This window comes from Herpailurus yagouaroundi, unplaced genomic scaffold (genome assembly GCF_014898765.1).
Source record: "Herpailurus yagouaroundi ecotype Mexico unplaced genomic scaffold, PumYag 186, whole genome shotgun sequence".
NCBI classification, from domain to species: domain Eukaryota; kingdom Metazoa; phylum Chordata; class Mammalia; order Carnivora; family Felidae; genus Herpailurus; species Herpailurus yagouaroundi.
In genome coordinates, this window is record NW_024412417.1 from 1,082,758 (window position 1) to 1,101,536 (window position 18,779).

At 35.7% G+C, this 18,779-nt stretch overlaps 1 protein-coding gene across 3 annotated transcripts in view; it reads right to left on the reverse strand.

Annotated features, from left to right (window-relative positions):
* The window catches only part of MMP16 (matrix metallopeptidase 16), a 311,611-nt gene that overhangs the window by 128,053 nt on the left and 164,779 nt on the right, over positions 1-18,779 (reverse strand). For all 3 annotated transcript variants that reach the window (XM_040493926.1, XM_040493925.1, XM_040493923.1), the window contains exon 4: positions 15,889-16,193. In XM_040493926.1, the coding sequence (XP_040349860.1) occupies positions 15,889-16,193 (305 nt within the window). The remainder of the gene's footprint in view (positions 1-15,888; positions 16,194-18,779) is intronic.

An 18,779-nucleotide genomic window follows, 5' to 3' on the forward strand; every position in this document is an offset into this window, starting at 1 on the left:
AAACCCGCAATATCTCGAGAGAGAACAGGAAGAAAGGAAGGGAGGGAGGGGGGAAAGAAAGGAGTGGGTGGGGGTGGGAGAGAGAGAGACATAGAGAAAGAGAGAGAGAAATCTCACTAGCTCTAAGCAGAAGTTGTATCCTTTCCATGACCTAGACTTAGAAGTGACACAGCATCACTTCTCCCATATTCTATTCTTTAGAAGTGATTCACTAAGTGGCCCCTGTTCACTGAGAGAATTAAGCTCCATGTTTCAAAGGAACAAGTGTCTAAGAATTTGTGGACATATTTTGAAAGCATAACAATAGCTACACGTGCCTTAAACTCAAATCATAATTTATCCAATTATGGAAACAGGAAAGATAAAATTAATCTGGTTTCCACTGTTGACATGAATAAAATTCTACTGAATTAGATTTTTGTAAGATTCTAAATATATAACAAAGTTCTTTATAATGTTTTTACATATTTTTCGACAGTCTTAATAACCTTACTGAGTGCATTTCATAACATTTTGATTAGAAAGCACTGTTGCCTACAAGAACTCACAAACCAATTATTTCACATCAAAAATTTAAAACAGAAAATGGATAAAATACCATCCGATAAACCACATTCTATGTTTGAAGACACTAAGAAATATACTCTGCATATTACAATAGGGGGAATTTTTAAACTCCAAAAAGACAAAAGGATATACCATTTGAAGAGTTATGAAAGTTAAAATACCATTGTTAATATTGAATACTAACATGGGCCTCATCCAACTTATCAATAAAATATCTGTCATGGAACAGAAAAAACGCAATATAATGAGGGGAATAATCTATTAATGTCAGTCCAAATAAAAGAAGGATATTCCCCATTGGCAAATCAAATAGAGGTAGTAGCCTCCTCATTCTTCCTCATGAAATAAGGCAGTTTTGCTCTCTCCTACTTCCTGAAAATGACCAAGTGGGAGAAAATGAGATAAACTAATATTATCTTTTCTATTAAAAGATCCCTTACAGGGGTGCCTGGGTGGCTCAGTCGGTTGAGCGTCCGACTTTGGCTCAGGTCATGATCTCACGGTGAGTTCTAGCCCTGAGTCGGGCTCTGTGCTAATAGCTCGGAGCCTGGAGCCTGCTTCACATTCTGTGTCCCTCCATCTCTCGGCCACTCCCCTGCTCATGCTCTGTGTCTCTCTGTCTCTCAATAATAAATAAATGTTAAAATAAAAATTAAAAAAAATAACTTTAAAGATCCCTTACAAATTGATGAAAATAACTCCAATAGGAGCAAAGGTGAGAAATAGCTAGCAAACATTCACCAAACACATACAAGTGAATAACATATACAAAAATATGTGCCAATCATTATTATGGAATGATTGGAACAAAAAATGGAAATGGGTGACATCAAACTGTTATTCAAACTGTTCCAGGTGAAAAATTAGATATTATTAGAGGTCCATTCAGGTGGGGGGCTTTGGGTGCTTGAATTTGCTTGCTGTGCAGTTATCCTATATGGGTACGTGACCTGTATCCTCACCTACATTGGACACATTACTTAACCCTTTGTATTTCACTTTCCTCATCTCTAATCTTGGGATAATAGCAGAATCTACATAACAGAATTGCAGTGGGGACTAAATGAAAATTCATCTATGGCACCTAACAGTGCTCAACGTCTACTAGCTACTAATATCATTGCTTATTATTCCTACTTTTACCACTACATCATAGTTATTGTTATGCTCATGGTCAGGAGATTGTGCACTCTCACACACAGTAGTGTAGAAGTGTAAGCTAGCTCTGCATCAAAAAAAAAATAACCTAATAATATGTCAAGTTCCTTTAAAGAGTGTATGTTCCTTGGCCAAATAATCACGTGACTCTATTCTTGAGAAATAACTAGGAAAAAAACACACAGCCAGGTGTCAACAAAACTGTATGTGTAAAAATATTTACATTACAGTATAACTAACAATTAAAATTGGAAATAACCTAAGTTTTTGTCCATTGGTATAACCTCCATAAATTATATTCAATCATATGACAGGATACTGGAAAATATTTAAGATGCTTTAGTGAGTTTGGAGTGTCTGGGTGGCTCAGATGGTTAGGCATCCAACTCGATTTTGGTTCAGGTCATGATCCTAGGGATGTGGGACTGAGCTCCACAATGGGCTCCGTTGGGCATGAAGCCTGCTAAAGATTCTCTTTCTCCCTCTCTCTGTGCCCCTCCCCTGCTCACACTCACTGTCTGTCAAAAAAAAAAAATGAATGAATAAAACTTGTTTCAGTGATTTCAGAAAAATGATGGGCAAATAATGTGCAGTGAAAAATGTAAATATTGTAAAATCATATATGATATAATAATTATATATATATCTGTCCAGATTTATATCTCTACTTTATCTAGCAATCAATACATTAGGATATTAAATCTCTCAGACCTTGCAATGGTTGTCTTTGAGTGGAAGCGTTGAAAATGATTTTAATGATTTTTTTTAACTTCTGGATTTTATTAAATTTTACTCTGCGAATTCATACACATGATTAATCATATTATAAACTAATCACAGTTAAAGAGTTATTAGAAATTAGGGGTTCAATATTAAATAAAAATATGCAGTCAACACTATAGCTATCAGAAAGGAAACCATTGTTTATATATTTATTTTGTTAAATTATTAGGGGCCAGGCATTGAAGAAGCTGTATTGACATGTTTAGTATATTCAAATGGTGATTATAAACTTTTCAATCATGTCCTCTGCCCATATTACAAATAGAAAAACAAAAACTTAAAGAGATTGCTAAATACAGTGGGATTATCTCAATTCAATACAGGCATTGAGAAAAATAGCCCATCTTTATCTGAAGGTCAATAATCATTTTGTTCTTTATTTATAAGACATGGAGATATACAGATATTTCAGAGTGGGCATATGCCTATGTTGGCACTTTTAAAGGAAAAAAAGGATTTAATGGAACTCATTAGGTCAAATCTAAGAGAGGCAAAGCAGGAAGCAGAATGAAAAAATGCTAGGTAAGTTAATATCACTAGGACATTCTGAATAAGAAGTGTGGTTACTCCCAGATCAGTGCCATGAAAATAAGGAAAAGGTTGAAGTTTCTTTCAAAAAACGAAGAAAATTTCACTCAATTTTAGATATGCTGTTTTGAACCTTATCATTTGAGATCTACTTACACCAAAGTTCATGCATATTTTCTGGGTATAAACCCATGGGATCCTGAATAGAGATGAACAGAGCATTTGACTGAAGTGAAAGATATAATGATACTGATATCCTTCCTTCCATCATTGCACCAAACCCTATGTCTTGAATTGAAGATGAGGCAGGTAGAATAGAGAAAGGCTGGGTAATTTCAAGAGAACAAAAGACAGAGAACTGAGTCTGACACCTGACAAAGTGTTTGACAACTGAATAAACCCTGTGATAGCTCTGTGGTTTCTCAGGGCCACAAGTATCCTGCTGTTGCTCAAGCCCATGGAGGGCATGCACGTAAAGACCGTTAGCTTACAAATGATGGAGAATGACCCTTGCACCAGAGGCACTAGAGGACCAATTGTACATTCAAAGTTTATTTAGAGTATATGCAAAAAAAAATCAGACTGCGCCGGTGCATAGAAACTTGCAAAGGGCATGCGCAATGGTATTTGTCTTCCTGGAAGTCTCTATTTCTACGTGAATATTTTACCCCTTGATTACAAGTGCCCATAAAGATGAAGCACCCTTGGGCCACATCTACCTTTCCTGAGTCAGGTCCTCTATCTGACAATGTCCTCTATCTGGGAATGTCCACACTTTCCCTCCATTGCAGTGTGTACTTGTACTTTGCAATAAAGCTTCTACTGATACTTCAGGCTACTTGGTCCTTGAATTCTTTCTCTGGTGAAGTCAAGAACTTGGCCCCGGCTAGTGTTGGTGGTTGAGGTCTCAGGGCCCAAGAACTCCCCCAGTCTCCAGTATCAAAGAGATAATATTTAGGAATATTTAGGAATATGCTCAGGGTTGAAAATAAATCAGGGTGAGTTAGGTTAGTTTGATTTTAACTCATATGAGTTGATATAAACACAGGCAATGGTAACTATTCCAAAGCTTTCTCAAAGAAAGTTCACTTATTTCCTCCTGGTGACTTGGGCTAGCTGACCTCAGGCTGAAGTATTCTACTTTGAAGTCCTTCTATTACTTGACTAAAATGATTACTTTAAATATATTAAGCAAATGAAAAATGTATTCTCTATTTTGCCTGGAGATTTATTTTGTAAGATACCCTATCTTTAGTTTGATTTCATTTATTCTATAAGAATTCCCTGTCATTTTAAAATAGTGAAGGAAATGTGCTGTATATTTTGTTGATCAAAAAGTTACAAATAAAGGAGGAACTGATGAGGACAAAGTATAGTAGGCTGATCAGATAAGGGAAGGGTCTTGAGGACTGAGTAGGATTTTATGATGGAGGGGGTGGTGGACATAAAATGTAGCCATTTTTCCCCAGAAATTCAGGAAGAAACAATGGGTGAAATGGGTGAATGTCAAAGTAGAGGTTGAAGGAGAAGTGTGACTATAAATATGGAAACTAATTTCAATAAAGGATGCATGGTTATCTGTCAAGGGAAGGGAATTTGGTTGGAAGTTTAAAGGCTTAAACATTACAGCTAATTTAATTTTTCGGGATCATCTTGCAAAGAAACTGCAAAAGAGAAGTGAACATTTCCTCAGCATGTTTCTATTAGGTTAAAAAAGAACATTAATACCACTCACCTATCTAAAATTTTTGTTCATAAAATGACTCTCTCCAAAAGGACTCTAATGAAAAGTTTCACTAGGTAAAAAACTTTTATTTTAAACTGGGGTTATTCGCCACTTGTTTCATACATAATGCTAAAAACATGTTTAATATACCATAAAATGTATTTTCTTGTTAGTATTTTCTTCTTTGACCCTGTCCTAGATGGGTAAATCTACTAGAACTAAATGAGTATCAGTTTCCTTGATCTCATATTCTATCCAATATGCACATCATTTAATAATAAAATTAAAAGGATCTTGGAATGCCAGCTGGTGCAGCCACTCTGGAAAACAGTATGGAGGTTCCTCAAAATACTAAAAATAGAACTACCCTATGACCCAGCAACTGCACTACTAGGCATTTATCCAAGGGCTACAGGTGTGCTGTTTTGAAGGGACACATGCACCCCCATGTTTATAGCAGCACTATCAAAAATAGCCAAAGTATGGAAAGAGCCCAAATGTCCATTGATGGATGAATAGATAAAGAAAATGTGGTATATATATATACAATGGAGTATTACTTGGCAATCAAAAAGCATGAAATCTTCCCATTTGCAACTACGTGGATGGAACTGGAGGGTATTAGGCTAAGTGAAATTAGTCAGAGAAAGACAAAAATCATATGACTTCACTCATATGAGGACTTTAAGAGACAAAACGGATGAACATAAGGGAAGAGAAAAAAATAATATAAAAACAGGGAGGGGGATAAAACAGAAGAGACTCATAAATATGGAGAACAAACTGAGGGTTACTGGAGGGGGTGGTGGGAGGGGGGATGGGCTAAATGGGTAAGGGGCATGAAGGAATCTACTGAACTCATTGTTTCACTATATGCTAACTAATTTGGAGGTAAATTTTAAAATATAAAAAATAAAATTAAAATATAATTAAATTAAATTAAAATATCAACTGGCTCTAAAAAAGCAAATCTTGGCAAGTGTAGGAAAGTTCTAACAAAGCACCAATTTTGCTCTAAGAAAATAGCCTGAATGTACCACACGTGTGTGTGCACATGCGCGCGCACACACACACACACACACACACACACACACACACACACACACCACACTTTGGAAACATGCTATAAAATAGAAAAAAGAATGATAAAGTTTGATTTAAAAAGCTAAGATAAAAAAGTCAGAAAAGGGAATTTAGACTGGGTAATTTGCATTAATATAATATGGGATAATCTGAGAGAGAAGTCCCGTTTCATATGTGTAAAAAGAAGCTGCAGTAAATAGGTAATAAGTTACTATTCTTAAAATGCTTATATAATAACATACTACTTGAGATGACATTTCTAACTCTGAAATTGAATACTTCAGTGTTAATCAGAAACAAATATTTACTCTTAAGCAGGAGAAAATTTAGAAATATAGCTTAGACATAGTCTGAGACTCTGATGAGAATTAAAAAAAAAAACCCTGTAAATATGACTTAAATACATTTGAACTAGAACTGCCCCACAGAGAAGTAATCAGTCTCTTGCTCTTGAGTACAGTGAAGTCACCAGAATTTTTACATTCAAGTAAGTCAGACTTTACAGTTAAAAATTAAGTTGTTTCTTACCTATAATTATATGTTCTCATTTTAATGAAATCTACTATATTGCCTTGGTGTGTTTTCAAACACTAGCCCATTTTTAATACTCTGTAATTCTCTAGTACATATTTTAAATGAAATGATGGTATAGAAGAGAATATTGAAAAGAGGCTACACAACAATTTCAACAGAGAAATTAACTGTGAACAGATGCATATTTGACTCTTCCTATTTTCCTCCTTCTGAGATAGTTTAGATATAGTTTATATTTTGCAACCTGAACAAAATTTTCTAAATCATCGGTATGTTCATTTTATTCCCTTGTTCAAAAGAGTTTGGTGAATTCTAACGGGTCATAAGAGAAATCGGTCTCATCAGCAGGTCACTAAATAATTTCAACAAATTAGATAAAACCAACTTTTCTAGTTTTAGTTATTACTACTATTCACTCCTTTTTTTATTTTTTATTAAATTTTTTTTACATTTATTCATTTTTGAGAGACAGAGAGAGACAGAGCACAAGTGGGGGAGGGGCAGAACGAGAGGTAGGCCCCAGGCTCTCAGCACAGAGCCCGACGTGGGGCTCGAACTGACGAGCTGTGAGATCATGACCTGAGCCGAAGTTGGACGCCTAACCAATGAGCCACCCAGGCGCCCCACTACTATTCACTCTTAATTGTCCTCTCATCTAGACCAATGGTTCACGGGCCAGGGGGACTTTGCCCAAGTGGACAGTTGGCAAAGACAAGACATTTTTTTGGAAGAAATTTGTGTTTGTTTACAATTGGGGTTCCTTACTGGCATTTATGGACAGAGGCCAGAGATGATGTCATTAATGTATACAGAACTTCTCCATGTAATTTTTTTTTTTAATTTTTTTTTCAACGTTTTTATTTTATTTTTGGGACAGAGAGAGACAGAGCATGAACGGGGGAGGGGCACAGAGAGAGGGAGACACAGAATCGGAAACAGGCTCCAGGCTCCGAGCCATCAGCCCAGAGCCTGACGCGGGGCTCGAACTCACGGACCGGGAGATCGTGACCTGGCTGAAGTCGGACGCTTAACCGACTGCGCCACCCAGGCGCCCCTCCATGTAATTTTTGAAATCTTCACCTCAAATGAGATAGACAGTGTCATGGTTAATGGAAACTTTTCATTTACTTGCAGGATGGATTTATTTATGGACCTGTTTTTGTAAATTTTGCAATGAATGCAATGACTCTTTTTGAATTGCACACTCTCTTATTTTAGAATATGACATTTTTGCTAATATGTGCTTGCATATTTCATTTGCTTTAATTTCCCACTCTTCTCCCCTTTAGGAGAATCTATAATTCTTAAGCTGGAGCTATCTACCAGGTCTTCTATATCTATCCTTGTATTCCACATCATTTTATTTTATCGTGTTTTTCTGAAAATGCTTACCACGATTTCCTTCCACATGACAGATTCAGTTTTTACAGTAATAATAGGTTTCTTTTCCTGTTCCATGAGACCTTATGGGTATTCGAAGTTGTTTCCAATACTGTTTTTTTTGTTCACTTGATAAAATATTTTCAGTGATAGGCTTTTCTCCTGAGTCTTCAAGTAGATACTCCCTTTCCTTGGTTCTTTAGTATCCCTTTAGTGGTTTCATTTTGTTGTTACCACGTAGGGAATCTTGGACCAGTCACCAAACTTTCTGTGCCTCAATTTTCTTGCAAAATGGAAGTAATTCCACTATCTATTTTATAAGTTTGTTGTGAGGACTAAATGAGTTAAGTACACACAATGAATTTAAAATAGTATGAGACATACTATTCACTCAATTAAATTTGGCTTTATGAAATTGTGAGTGAGACTGATGATAAACCAGCAGAGAGTCTTTTAATTACCTCTTGATTTCCCTATTTTCTTAGGTTCTTGATTTCCCATGATCTTAGGTCAATCTCCATTTTTTAGTACACACACATCTAGTATAGCCTTGCCTGAGAGAGGTGTAATCTCCCTCAAAGCCGAAGGTGGTCTTGTTCTCTGATGCATTAAATCAATGGCAAACTACAATTTCCAGTGTGGATTGCACCAACAGCTATTTCTGCTGCTGCCTTGATATGCAGTCAATACACTGGGGAGGAGGTGAGTTGTGGCAACATTTGATTTCAAATGAAGAAGCAAGTTATACATTAAAATGTGAGAATAAGTAGTGGATAGTTTTGTTGTGCTTAAACTGTAAGGAAATTAAAATAGCGCTATGCCAGGTTTTGTAATAGTATGGTTGTAATTCTGCAAAAAATCACTGCACAAAACCAAAGTATGAATTAATTACTAATCTTAATAACTTAATCAATAAAAAATTATAAAATTATTAATTTCAATCAGTTGGATTTTCTTAAACACTCAAAGACATTAGTTTTTTTATACTGATAAACTCAGGGGTACATTTGAAATTTCTACCCTATTTTGCCTTGTTGATGACCACCTAGGGTAAAGGATAAATAACCTATATCAAGATAAATTACAACGAAAATTCCTACAAACAGTATATGAGGAGAGGAATAATAGAAGCTAAATAGTGGTCAATAGGTCAAAATCTGTATTAAGGCAAATTACAGTTAAGCAACTTATTCACAGATGCAGAGTGTACCTAATGTCAAACTAGTATTGTTTTTACCTCCTAACATACTGGTGTGGCAGACACTGACTAGTTGCTCATCAAATCCATCACCTTCATCCAGCCTTTTTTGTGATTAGGTGTGGCCGTGGACTCCAACTCTAGTTAGTGGAAGTTGTCAGGAATGTTCTTTACCACTTGCAGGTCTGGCACATAACATCACTCCACGAGCAAATCTATCCCAGTTCTCCCAGCTACCGTCTGGCGGTTAAAGCCTAAGGCAACTTCGGAAATCATGTATTGATGATGGCCAAGCCTCTATTATTCTGGGTCTCTGACTGAGTGAGTGGATAGTCCATCTGCTCCACGACATGAGCAAGAAATAAAATTCTGTTGTGTTAAGCCATTGAAAGGTCTAGTTTTATCTGTTTCATTTACTAAGAGTTCTTTATTATATATATTTTAATGTCCATGATCCATCTATATACTTCATTAAAACTGATATAATGAAATAATGTTTTGAGTATGAGGACACTAATTCATCTGTTTTTTCTAACTGTACACAGGATCTAACACATAAATAGATAGTATATAGCAATGATGTGAAGCTATGTAACAGAGATTTTGAAAAACTCAAGACTATTAAAGTCACCAGTGTACTGAAATAAAATAAACTCAGTGAAATTAAGTTTATTCCAGGACGGAAGTCAGGAAGGAAAGAAGTCATGTTTTTAAAAACAAACAAAAAAATTTTATTATAGTTTTGAAAGGTAAATTAGTTTGAGAGAGCTTCCAACTTTTGGTAAAACATGGTAAAGTAAGAACGATTTGGTAGAGGGCTAATATCTTTATATTTAAAATCTCAAAAAGTACTCTGGGTTTAAAGATCGATTAAGATCCTGGACTGCCCAGTCATATCAAGTCCTTCCCTTATCTTCACAAAGCACAGGATAGACTGATCTGGACAATACTCCTACAGACTTCACTTCAGGCCTCTTGGTAAATATCTGTTTTGCAAAATTCAACTTTTCCTGTCCTCAAAGATCAAAAAGTCAAAACCCTGTAAGCATCTGAAAAATATTATATAGCCGTTACAGCTTCGAAATGAGCAGACAATGTTGGGAGGTGGTAGGCAGCTGGTTAAGGCCTACGTTTACCTGTTGGCACCAATGCTCCTCTAGTACACCGATGACAAAATATCTCACACAGAAAGTTAACTCTGCCTCGTCGACATAAATCAAGTCCATTGACTTTGGCATCATATCATGAAGACTTTTAAACCAGATTTACTCAGAGAATGAGCTGGCTTACATGTGGAATGTGACTGTAGCACATTTAATGGTTATATTAGTCAGGATTCTCCAGGGAAACAGAACCAATAGGATATATACAGGTATATTAGAGGGGATTTGTTACAGGAGTTAGCTCAAAAGGTTATGGAAGCCGAGAATTTGCTCTTGCCATCTGCAAACTGGAGAACCTAGAAAACCAATGGTATAATTCAGTCAGAGACTGAAAGCCCAAGAACCAGGAGTTCCAGTGTCTGAGTGTAGGAAAAGAGGTATGTCCCAGCTCAAGAAGAGAGAGAAAACTCCTCCTTCCTTTTTCTTTCTTTCTATTCTGGCCCCCAGTGGATTGGCTGTTGGTAAGGGAAGATCTTTACTCAGTTTACTGAATCAAATGCTAATCTCTTCCAGAAACACCCTCACAGACATCCAGAAATCATATTTTACCACGACAGCCCTGAGCAAGTCCTGATATCTTCTCACTTTAAGGCAGTAACTTTTTTGACAACAAACAGCAGCACTGCAATGCATTTTTCTTGTTAATAGACTTGCAACTATATAGTATAAGACTTCTAGATATTTTTCTGTTGTAGTTTTATATAACATTTTAATAGGTAACCTTTTTGCTTACTGTGGTACATATTTGTCTAATTAGAATTTTTGTGATAAGTTTGTGTTTACATTGATAGTGCCATTCAAGCTTTATACCATAGTCAAGGAAATAATATGATAATGATGCTCAGAATGAATCTTAACATTTTGCTAGAGTTAAATTTTCCAACTCGTACTCAGGCAATGTATACTTTTCAAAAACCATATCATTTTAGTAACATTTTCTAATTAGAATTGCTATGCACATATTTTGCTTATCCACTCCATGGGGGTAAAAGCAGCATTATTTTTATTAGGTAGGGGTATGTGTGGGGCATTTTATTTATTTATTTATTTATTTATTTATTTATTTATTTATAATTATTGTGTAATTTACTTAATGGGCTTTAGCATGAGTTTTTGAAAGGTATCGTGACTATAAGCAAATTGATAGGAAAGTGGATAACAATGAATTAAAGGTTACTGGCAGCCTAAGACACTGTTTATCTCTTTTGAGGTAGACAGAATTCAAATTGCCTTCATTAGCTGAGCAATATGCTGAGGAAAATGAGCTGGGTACTTATCAAGAGACTCTTTCATTTGCATTTTTGCTAAATTATCAAGCTGCTCTGTTTTCTAGGTGCTTAAGAACTGTGAATAGGAAAGAAAGACAATTTTTCAGTTAAGTAAGCTTGGGGGCATTTGAGGGATAGAGTAAAGAAAAGAAAAAGTTTATCAATGAAGATGTCAGAATTGGGCCTTGTATATATGTGATACAAAAAAATAATCTAACAGACAGGATCTGGGACGTACAAATGCATTAATTCTCCGCACATTCACCAGTACCACAGCAAAGCTAGAGGCTGTTCTTTTGATAAATGATCAATACTTCAGCACGACACTACCCTAGCTGTCCTGCTGTTGCTGGTTAAAAGTCTGAATTTCAATTAAGCAGTAAATCTGTATGGTATTACATCTAGAACAGAGAGTCAACTTCTCCCGAATCCCCTAGAATTCTGAAACACTATTATTTTGTAGCCATTTTCTTTAAGCTCACTCAAAAGAAAAATAGTATTTATTTGACCAGTAAAGAAATATTCTCTTCCAAATGAAACACTAAATATTAAATAGTCATTTTGTTTAATAGTATACTTAGGCACAAAAATATTATTCTTCTGCAGTAAAAATTAAGAGGCAATCAAATGTATTAATACATAATCTGAGTCAAAAGTCCACTGATGTGATTGCATCCTTAGCTCATATGTTCTGTTTCAATTCTTTCCACATATATATTCCTTGGGAAACCTCTTAAGTCATGCAAAACACAGAAGCATTCATAACAATGATCACACTTAAATCAGAGTAAACATTCTCATTTCTTACGTTATCTCAAATGTCCCTATAGATGTTTTCGTAAAGCTTTTTGCTTATTTTCTTTTTTTATTATTATTTTTAATTAATTTTTTATTTAAATCCCAGTTAGTTAACATATAGTGCAATACTGATTTCAGGAGTAGAATTTAGTGATTCATCACTTACATATAACACCCAGTACTCATCCCAACAAGTGCCTCCTTAATGCCCATTCCCATTTAGCCCATCCCCCTTCCCAACACCCTGCCAGCAACCCTCAGTTTTTTCTCTGTATTTAAGAGTCTCTTATGGTTTACCTCCCTCTCTGTTTTTATCTTATTTTTGCTTCCCTTACCCTATGTTCATCTGTTTTGTTTCTTAAATTCCACATGAGTGAAATCATATATTCGTCTTTCTTTGACTTATTTTGCTTAGCATAATACACTCTAGTTCCATCCACGTTGTTGCAAATGGCAAGATTTCATTCTTTTTTGGTCGCCAAGTAATATTCTAGTGTGTGTGTGTGTGTGTGTGTGTGTGTGTGACACACCACATCTTCTTTACCTGTTCACCCATTGATGGACATTTGGGTTCTTTCCAAAATTTAGCTACTGTTGATAGCATTGTTATAAACATTGGGGTGCATGTGCCCCTTTGAATCAGGACTCCTGTATCCTTTGGATAAATACCTAGTAGTGCAATTGCTGTGTTGTGAGATACTTCTGTTTTTAAGTTTTTGAGGAACCTCCATATTGTTATGTTCTCCAGAGTGGCTATACCAGTTTGCATTCCCACCAGCAGTGCCAAAGTGTTCCCCTTTCTCTGCATCCTCACCAACATCTGTTGTTGCCTGAGTTGTTTGTGTTAGCCATTCTGACAGGTGTGAGGTGGTATCTTATTGTGGTTTTGATTTGTATTTCCCTGATGAGTGATGAGCATCATTTCATGTGTCTGTTAGCCATCTGGATGTCTTCTTCGGAAAAGTGTCTATTCATGTCTTTTGCCTTTCTTCACTAGATTATTTGTTTTTTGGGTGTTGAGTGTGGTAAGTTCTTCATAGATTTTGGATACTAACCCTTTATCAGATATGTCATTTGCAAATATTTCTCCTATTCTGTTGGTTGCCTTTTAGTCTTCTTGATTTTTTCATTTGCTGTGAAGAAGTTTTTTATCTTGGTGAGGTCCCAATAGTTCATTTTTGCTTTTGTTTCCCTTGCCTCCAGAGACATGTCAAGTAAAAAATTGCTATGGCCTAGGTCAAAGAGATTGTTGCCTTACTTATTTTTCTTAGCCTAATTTCTCTGGTTCCATTCACCTTGGATGGACTCTTCTAGGATTTGGGCTTATTGCTTATTTTCAAAAAGTATTTGTTGATGCTTAAAAATACCAGCTAATAGAGGAAGCATCTAAAAAATCTGTGCAGCTTTTTGAGGATTTCAATATTTTAAGAGAAAAATAGGCCATTTGATAGGCACCATCCCCCAAATTAACATGACTTCAGAGCTAGCTAGATTCAAAGTAGCCTTAGCAATTATATCTATTATCAGAATAAAATATAATCTTAGAATTATAATGATTGATATAAAATATAATTTTCTCTGTTTATAATTTTAGAAGAAGTCTTTCCCTGGAAGCAAATGCAGTTTTGCCTCTGTCAGCAAAATTCTACCATTATAAGTGCTATTCTCAGTTATCTGGACTGCAAACATGTATATTAACAATTGACTGGAAGATGCCTGAACTACTCTAGTAGAATGCCGGTATGATTTTGATAAAAATAAGATAGAAATATTTAATTTTAAATGATTTAAGTATCAAACCAATGTGGGTACTATCACATTACAGATATTTTATTATTGGGTGCTCAGGTATAGACTAAACATGCCTGAACAGAAAGCACCTATCCTTGCAATGTCCCCGCCCTGCAATACAACATACAGAGTGAAAATAAGCATACGACAACGTTAGAAGCTTCTTTAGCTAATGATCAGTTAGCCAGGAATTAGATGCAGGTCTGCTCAACCTCAAAGTTTTTGGCTTTTCATTCCATGACTATATAGTGAAATCTCCCAACAAACTTGCCATTCATCTCCAAATCAGTTCTTAAAAATGAAGTAATAATTTAATATAGTCAATATACCTATTAAAAACAATGCCAAAGGTCACTTTGTGTAACACTAGATATTTTATTTTCTTTTGTAAGACAGGAAGAGTTATTTATCATATTTTCTTTCTTTGAAAATTGATGCTATTGTAAATTTAACTCGCCTTAATTCATGCTATCCATAATATGTTTGAATCCTGCATGTTCTCAAAATGCAAGGCTGTTACGCTAATCCAGCTAACTAAACATTCGGTGAACTAACAAAGCTTAATTTGATGGCTGGGCTTAACTCATCAAGAGGGAATTAAGAGTTTTATTAGCTGATTAGCTGCCATTAAAACAATGCATGCTGTATCTTTTTAAATTTTTTTTAATGTTTTTTTATTTTATTTTTGAGAGAGTGGTGTGGGGAGGGGCAGAGAGAGAGAGGGAGAGGGAGACACAGGACCTGAAGCAGGCTCCAGGTTCTGAGCTGTCAGCACAGAGCCTGACGCGGGGCTCAAACTCACAAACCATGAGATCATGACCTAAGCCGAAGTCGGCACTCAACTGACTGAGCCACCCAGGTGACCCTACATGCTGTATTTTCAACAGCATTCTACTACTGTGAGAAAGAAAAACATTTAAGTTTTGGTTATAAGAATTCCAAGACATGGCTGCTTATGAATCTTATAAATCTAGGATCCTATAATTATATGAATATTTTTGAAACATAAAATTAAAGTATGGATTGTTGTCTAGGAAGAAACACAGACTTCTTATCTGAAGTAGCTTTCCTTTTAGTTATCAAGTTATTTTAAATTTATTTTTGCATATGAGAATAATTATAAAGATAAGAAAACTGATAGACTTGTTGGAATAGATTTGCAAAAAGTGGTTTTGATAAAAGTAAAGATATAATATAAAAATAATAAATTATGTTGCCATATCATATTGGGAGACCACATATGGATATAGAGATGAAAGACAAGAAGCAACATTTTACAAACTCAAGAGGTGAAACAGAAAAGAGAATAACAGAAAAAATGGCAGAAACTATTGCCACAAATGTCAATTAGGTTAAGTTTCCAGTGGAAACAGTGGACTAAAGTGTGGGAAAAAAATAGCAGAGTTTCCTTAAGCTGTTAAGTGACATTTTAGAGAAAACAAAATTCAGTCTGTTTACAGAACACAGTGTAAAGTTCTAATCTCCAAGCAACAGACCATATGAAAAACTAGCATTGTCTAATGACCCATACAAATTCTTATTCTAAAATGTTATTAAAAAGGCTCACATAGTGTTTTATATTTTTAAAAATGAATTTAGAATTGACACCTTAAACATTGGTTAAATTGGGCACCTGGGTGGCTCAGTTGGTTAAGCTACTGACTCTCAATTTCAGCTCAGGTCATTATCTCATGGTTCCTGAGATCATGCCTGGTGACAAGGTCTGTGCTGATAGGTCTCCTCCTACTTGGGATTCTCTTTGCACCACCATTCCGCCCACACCCCCGGCTTGCACTCTCTCTCAAAATAAATAAACATTAAAAAAAGTTTGTAAATCAGTCAATTACTTGGGCATTCCAAAAACAAAAATAAAAAGAGAAATATTTGCAATGAAAAAAGCCATGCACTTACCATCATGATTAGGATTTCCTAGTGTCCATGGCTCATCTGAGTCAAAATGAGTATCTCCCCCAATTCCCGGTCCAGGGAAGTAGGCATGCGCCAAAAACCCTCCCTCTCCATCAAAGGGAGAACTGTCTCCATGAAAACCAGAGGCGAAAATGATGGTTATATCCACATCGCGTTTGCCATTTTCTAATTCACTGTAAGGAACTTCTTCAAATGTCAGAGGAGTCACATTCTGCCACACATCAAAGGCACGGCGAATAGCTTTCCGGGTTTCAGGGTCTCCAACTTTTGGAGTGACGTTCTTTATACTGAAATTTAGAGAAGAGAATAATGAGTATGGCTTTTTAATATATAGTTCAACTTATTACAGATTTCAATCTATTCAGCTGAGTAAAATACTAGAAAAACAGTCATATTAAATAAGAAAAAAATTAATGAATGTCTCATGTCTTTATAGCTAGATTTCACCACACTGAAGTCATTTAATTCTCAATAATATAGTATCCATCCACCAAGGCGAAAAGTGAGAAGTTCTTCTCTGCAGAATGCTTAACAGGGGAGTAATTAGATCAATCAGTCACTTTGCCTCCTGAACAACAGAAAGGCAGCTTTGCCAAATGACCAAACAGGTGCAACAGTTTCGGGCTGAAATTAAAAATTCAATTTCTTTCTGGCTATCATTACTTTTAAGGGCACATCATGGTGTGCACACATGTTACTTCCAAACAATGTCCTTATGTTATTTTTTATCTACAAACACCAATTCAGCAGATGCAAAGTTATTTCTTAGTTTTTAAAGGAAAGGTTATTACAGTTTCTATTGTTTTCTTATAGTACATTAATTCTTTCTAATTATAAAAAGCAATGTGAAGCACTGGGTGTTGTATGGAAACCAATTTGACAATAAACTTCATATATTGAAAAAAAATAAATAATTAGATATGATAAAAAAAGCTATGTGAGTGAATAGCTTTTTAATACAAATATTTCACAATTATATTAATTTAAAGAAGTAACTTGGACATTATTTTAATTTTTTTGACATTTATTCACTTTTGATAGAGAGAACAGAGCATGATCTGGGGAGGGGCAGAGAGAGAGGGAGACAGAATTCAAAGCAGACTATAGGCTTTGAGCCATCAGCACAGAGCCCGACATGGGGCTCGAACTCACTGACCACTAGATCATGACCTGAGCAGAAGCTGGATGCTTAACCAACTAAGACACCCAGGCACTCCAGTAACTTGGACATTATTTAGTCTACTTTTCTTGAGTCCAATAACAAATGGATACTTCCATCAACAATCTTACATCCATGAGTCCATATATTTAAGCAAAAAAAACCCTTAATACATAAAAGAGACTATAATATTTAAGTAAATGTTTATTGCAATGCAGTAATAAAAGAGAGCTGAAGGCTAAACATTTACAATGATATAGCAGTAGTAAAATTATGGTGTCTCTATTATATATCATAATATACATAGGACTCAAAGTTATTTTTTTCTACTTTAAGGCTATTTAGCAGCATAGAAAAAAATTAAGATATACTTTCTGGTGGAAAATAATATACAGATTATATTTTTAGCCCACTTGTAGGTATGTCTCAATAATTACAAATGTGAGGCAGATATCATGCTGAAACAATACTAATGGTATTAACTGAGCATTTACTCTGAGCCAGCCAAGCATTTCACAGTATCTGATTTAACGCCCTGAGCAACCCAAAGAGATGGGTGTTTATACCTGTTTTACAAAGAAAGAAGCTAAGATTCAGAAAACTTCAGAGAAAATTTAGAGTGGCAGAGCTGGTGTTTCCACTTAAACATTCTGCTCAAGAATGCACTGTCTTCTATTCTAAGCTGGACCTCACATCTAAGACAAGGTTTTCACTATTTTCTAATACATATTTACATTGACTATTTGATGGTAAATTTCACTGTATTAAAAAAAAAATACAAAAAACAAAAACATGAGGAAGCAAACCAGGTGGAAATGGAATGGGACCAGAGAGCATTCCAGACAGGAGATGACAAGTGGAAGGGCTTGAAGCTGGAGACAGTCTCGGAAAGTACCAAGAATGGTGAGGTGGCCATGGCTAGAGAGGAGGCCAGAAGATCAAAGGTTTTGGCCACTGTAAGGAGTTTGGTTTTTGCTCCAAGTGAGAGGGGAAGAAGTGGGACATCATGAGCTAAGTAACATTTGAATTATACTTTTTTTAAGTAAATGATTCAGCATCGTGTCAAAAATCTATTGAAACAGAGCAAGAGTTGAAGCAGGGAGACCCGCTGGAAACTCCTGCAAAACTTCAGGTGAAAGATGGAGGTGAAAGTGGAGGCCAGGGGACTGCCGGTGGAGATTCTGAGAAGTAGATGGATTTGGGACAAATTTTGAGGACACGTATTCCAAGATACACTGATGGCTGGACACAGGCCGTGAAGGAAAAGGAGGTGCCAAGCAAGACGCCATGTTTTCTGAACTGAACCACAGGCCGGATAGAATAAAACAATTCAAACCTGTTCAGGGAGAATGTTATACAGTATTTTGTTGTTGCCTTACTTGTTTGTTTTAACTTTACATCCCTTCAGTGTGATGATCTGAACTCCATTTTGAGAAAGGGTAAATTTCTAGATTAAGATATGTGGTGCTGCTTCTGTCTGGCTTGTTAGTCTCTAAATTTCCTGCCTGATGGCTGAAGAACATTCAGATTAATGTCGTAACTCTGAATTTTATCTAAGTTAATTTTCCTAGTAGTCTTCTATCTTATTCCCAACCTACAGGGTCTCAGAAGACCCTCATTAGTGGGGAAGTCTTTTTATGACACATTCTTTGAAAGAACACACTACATATATGGCTACTGTTCTATGTGCCAGAGATACAGCTTTGAAGAAGAG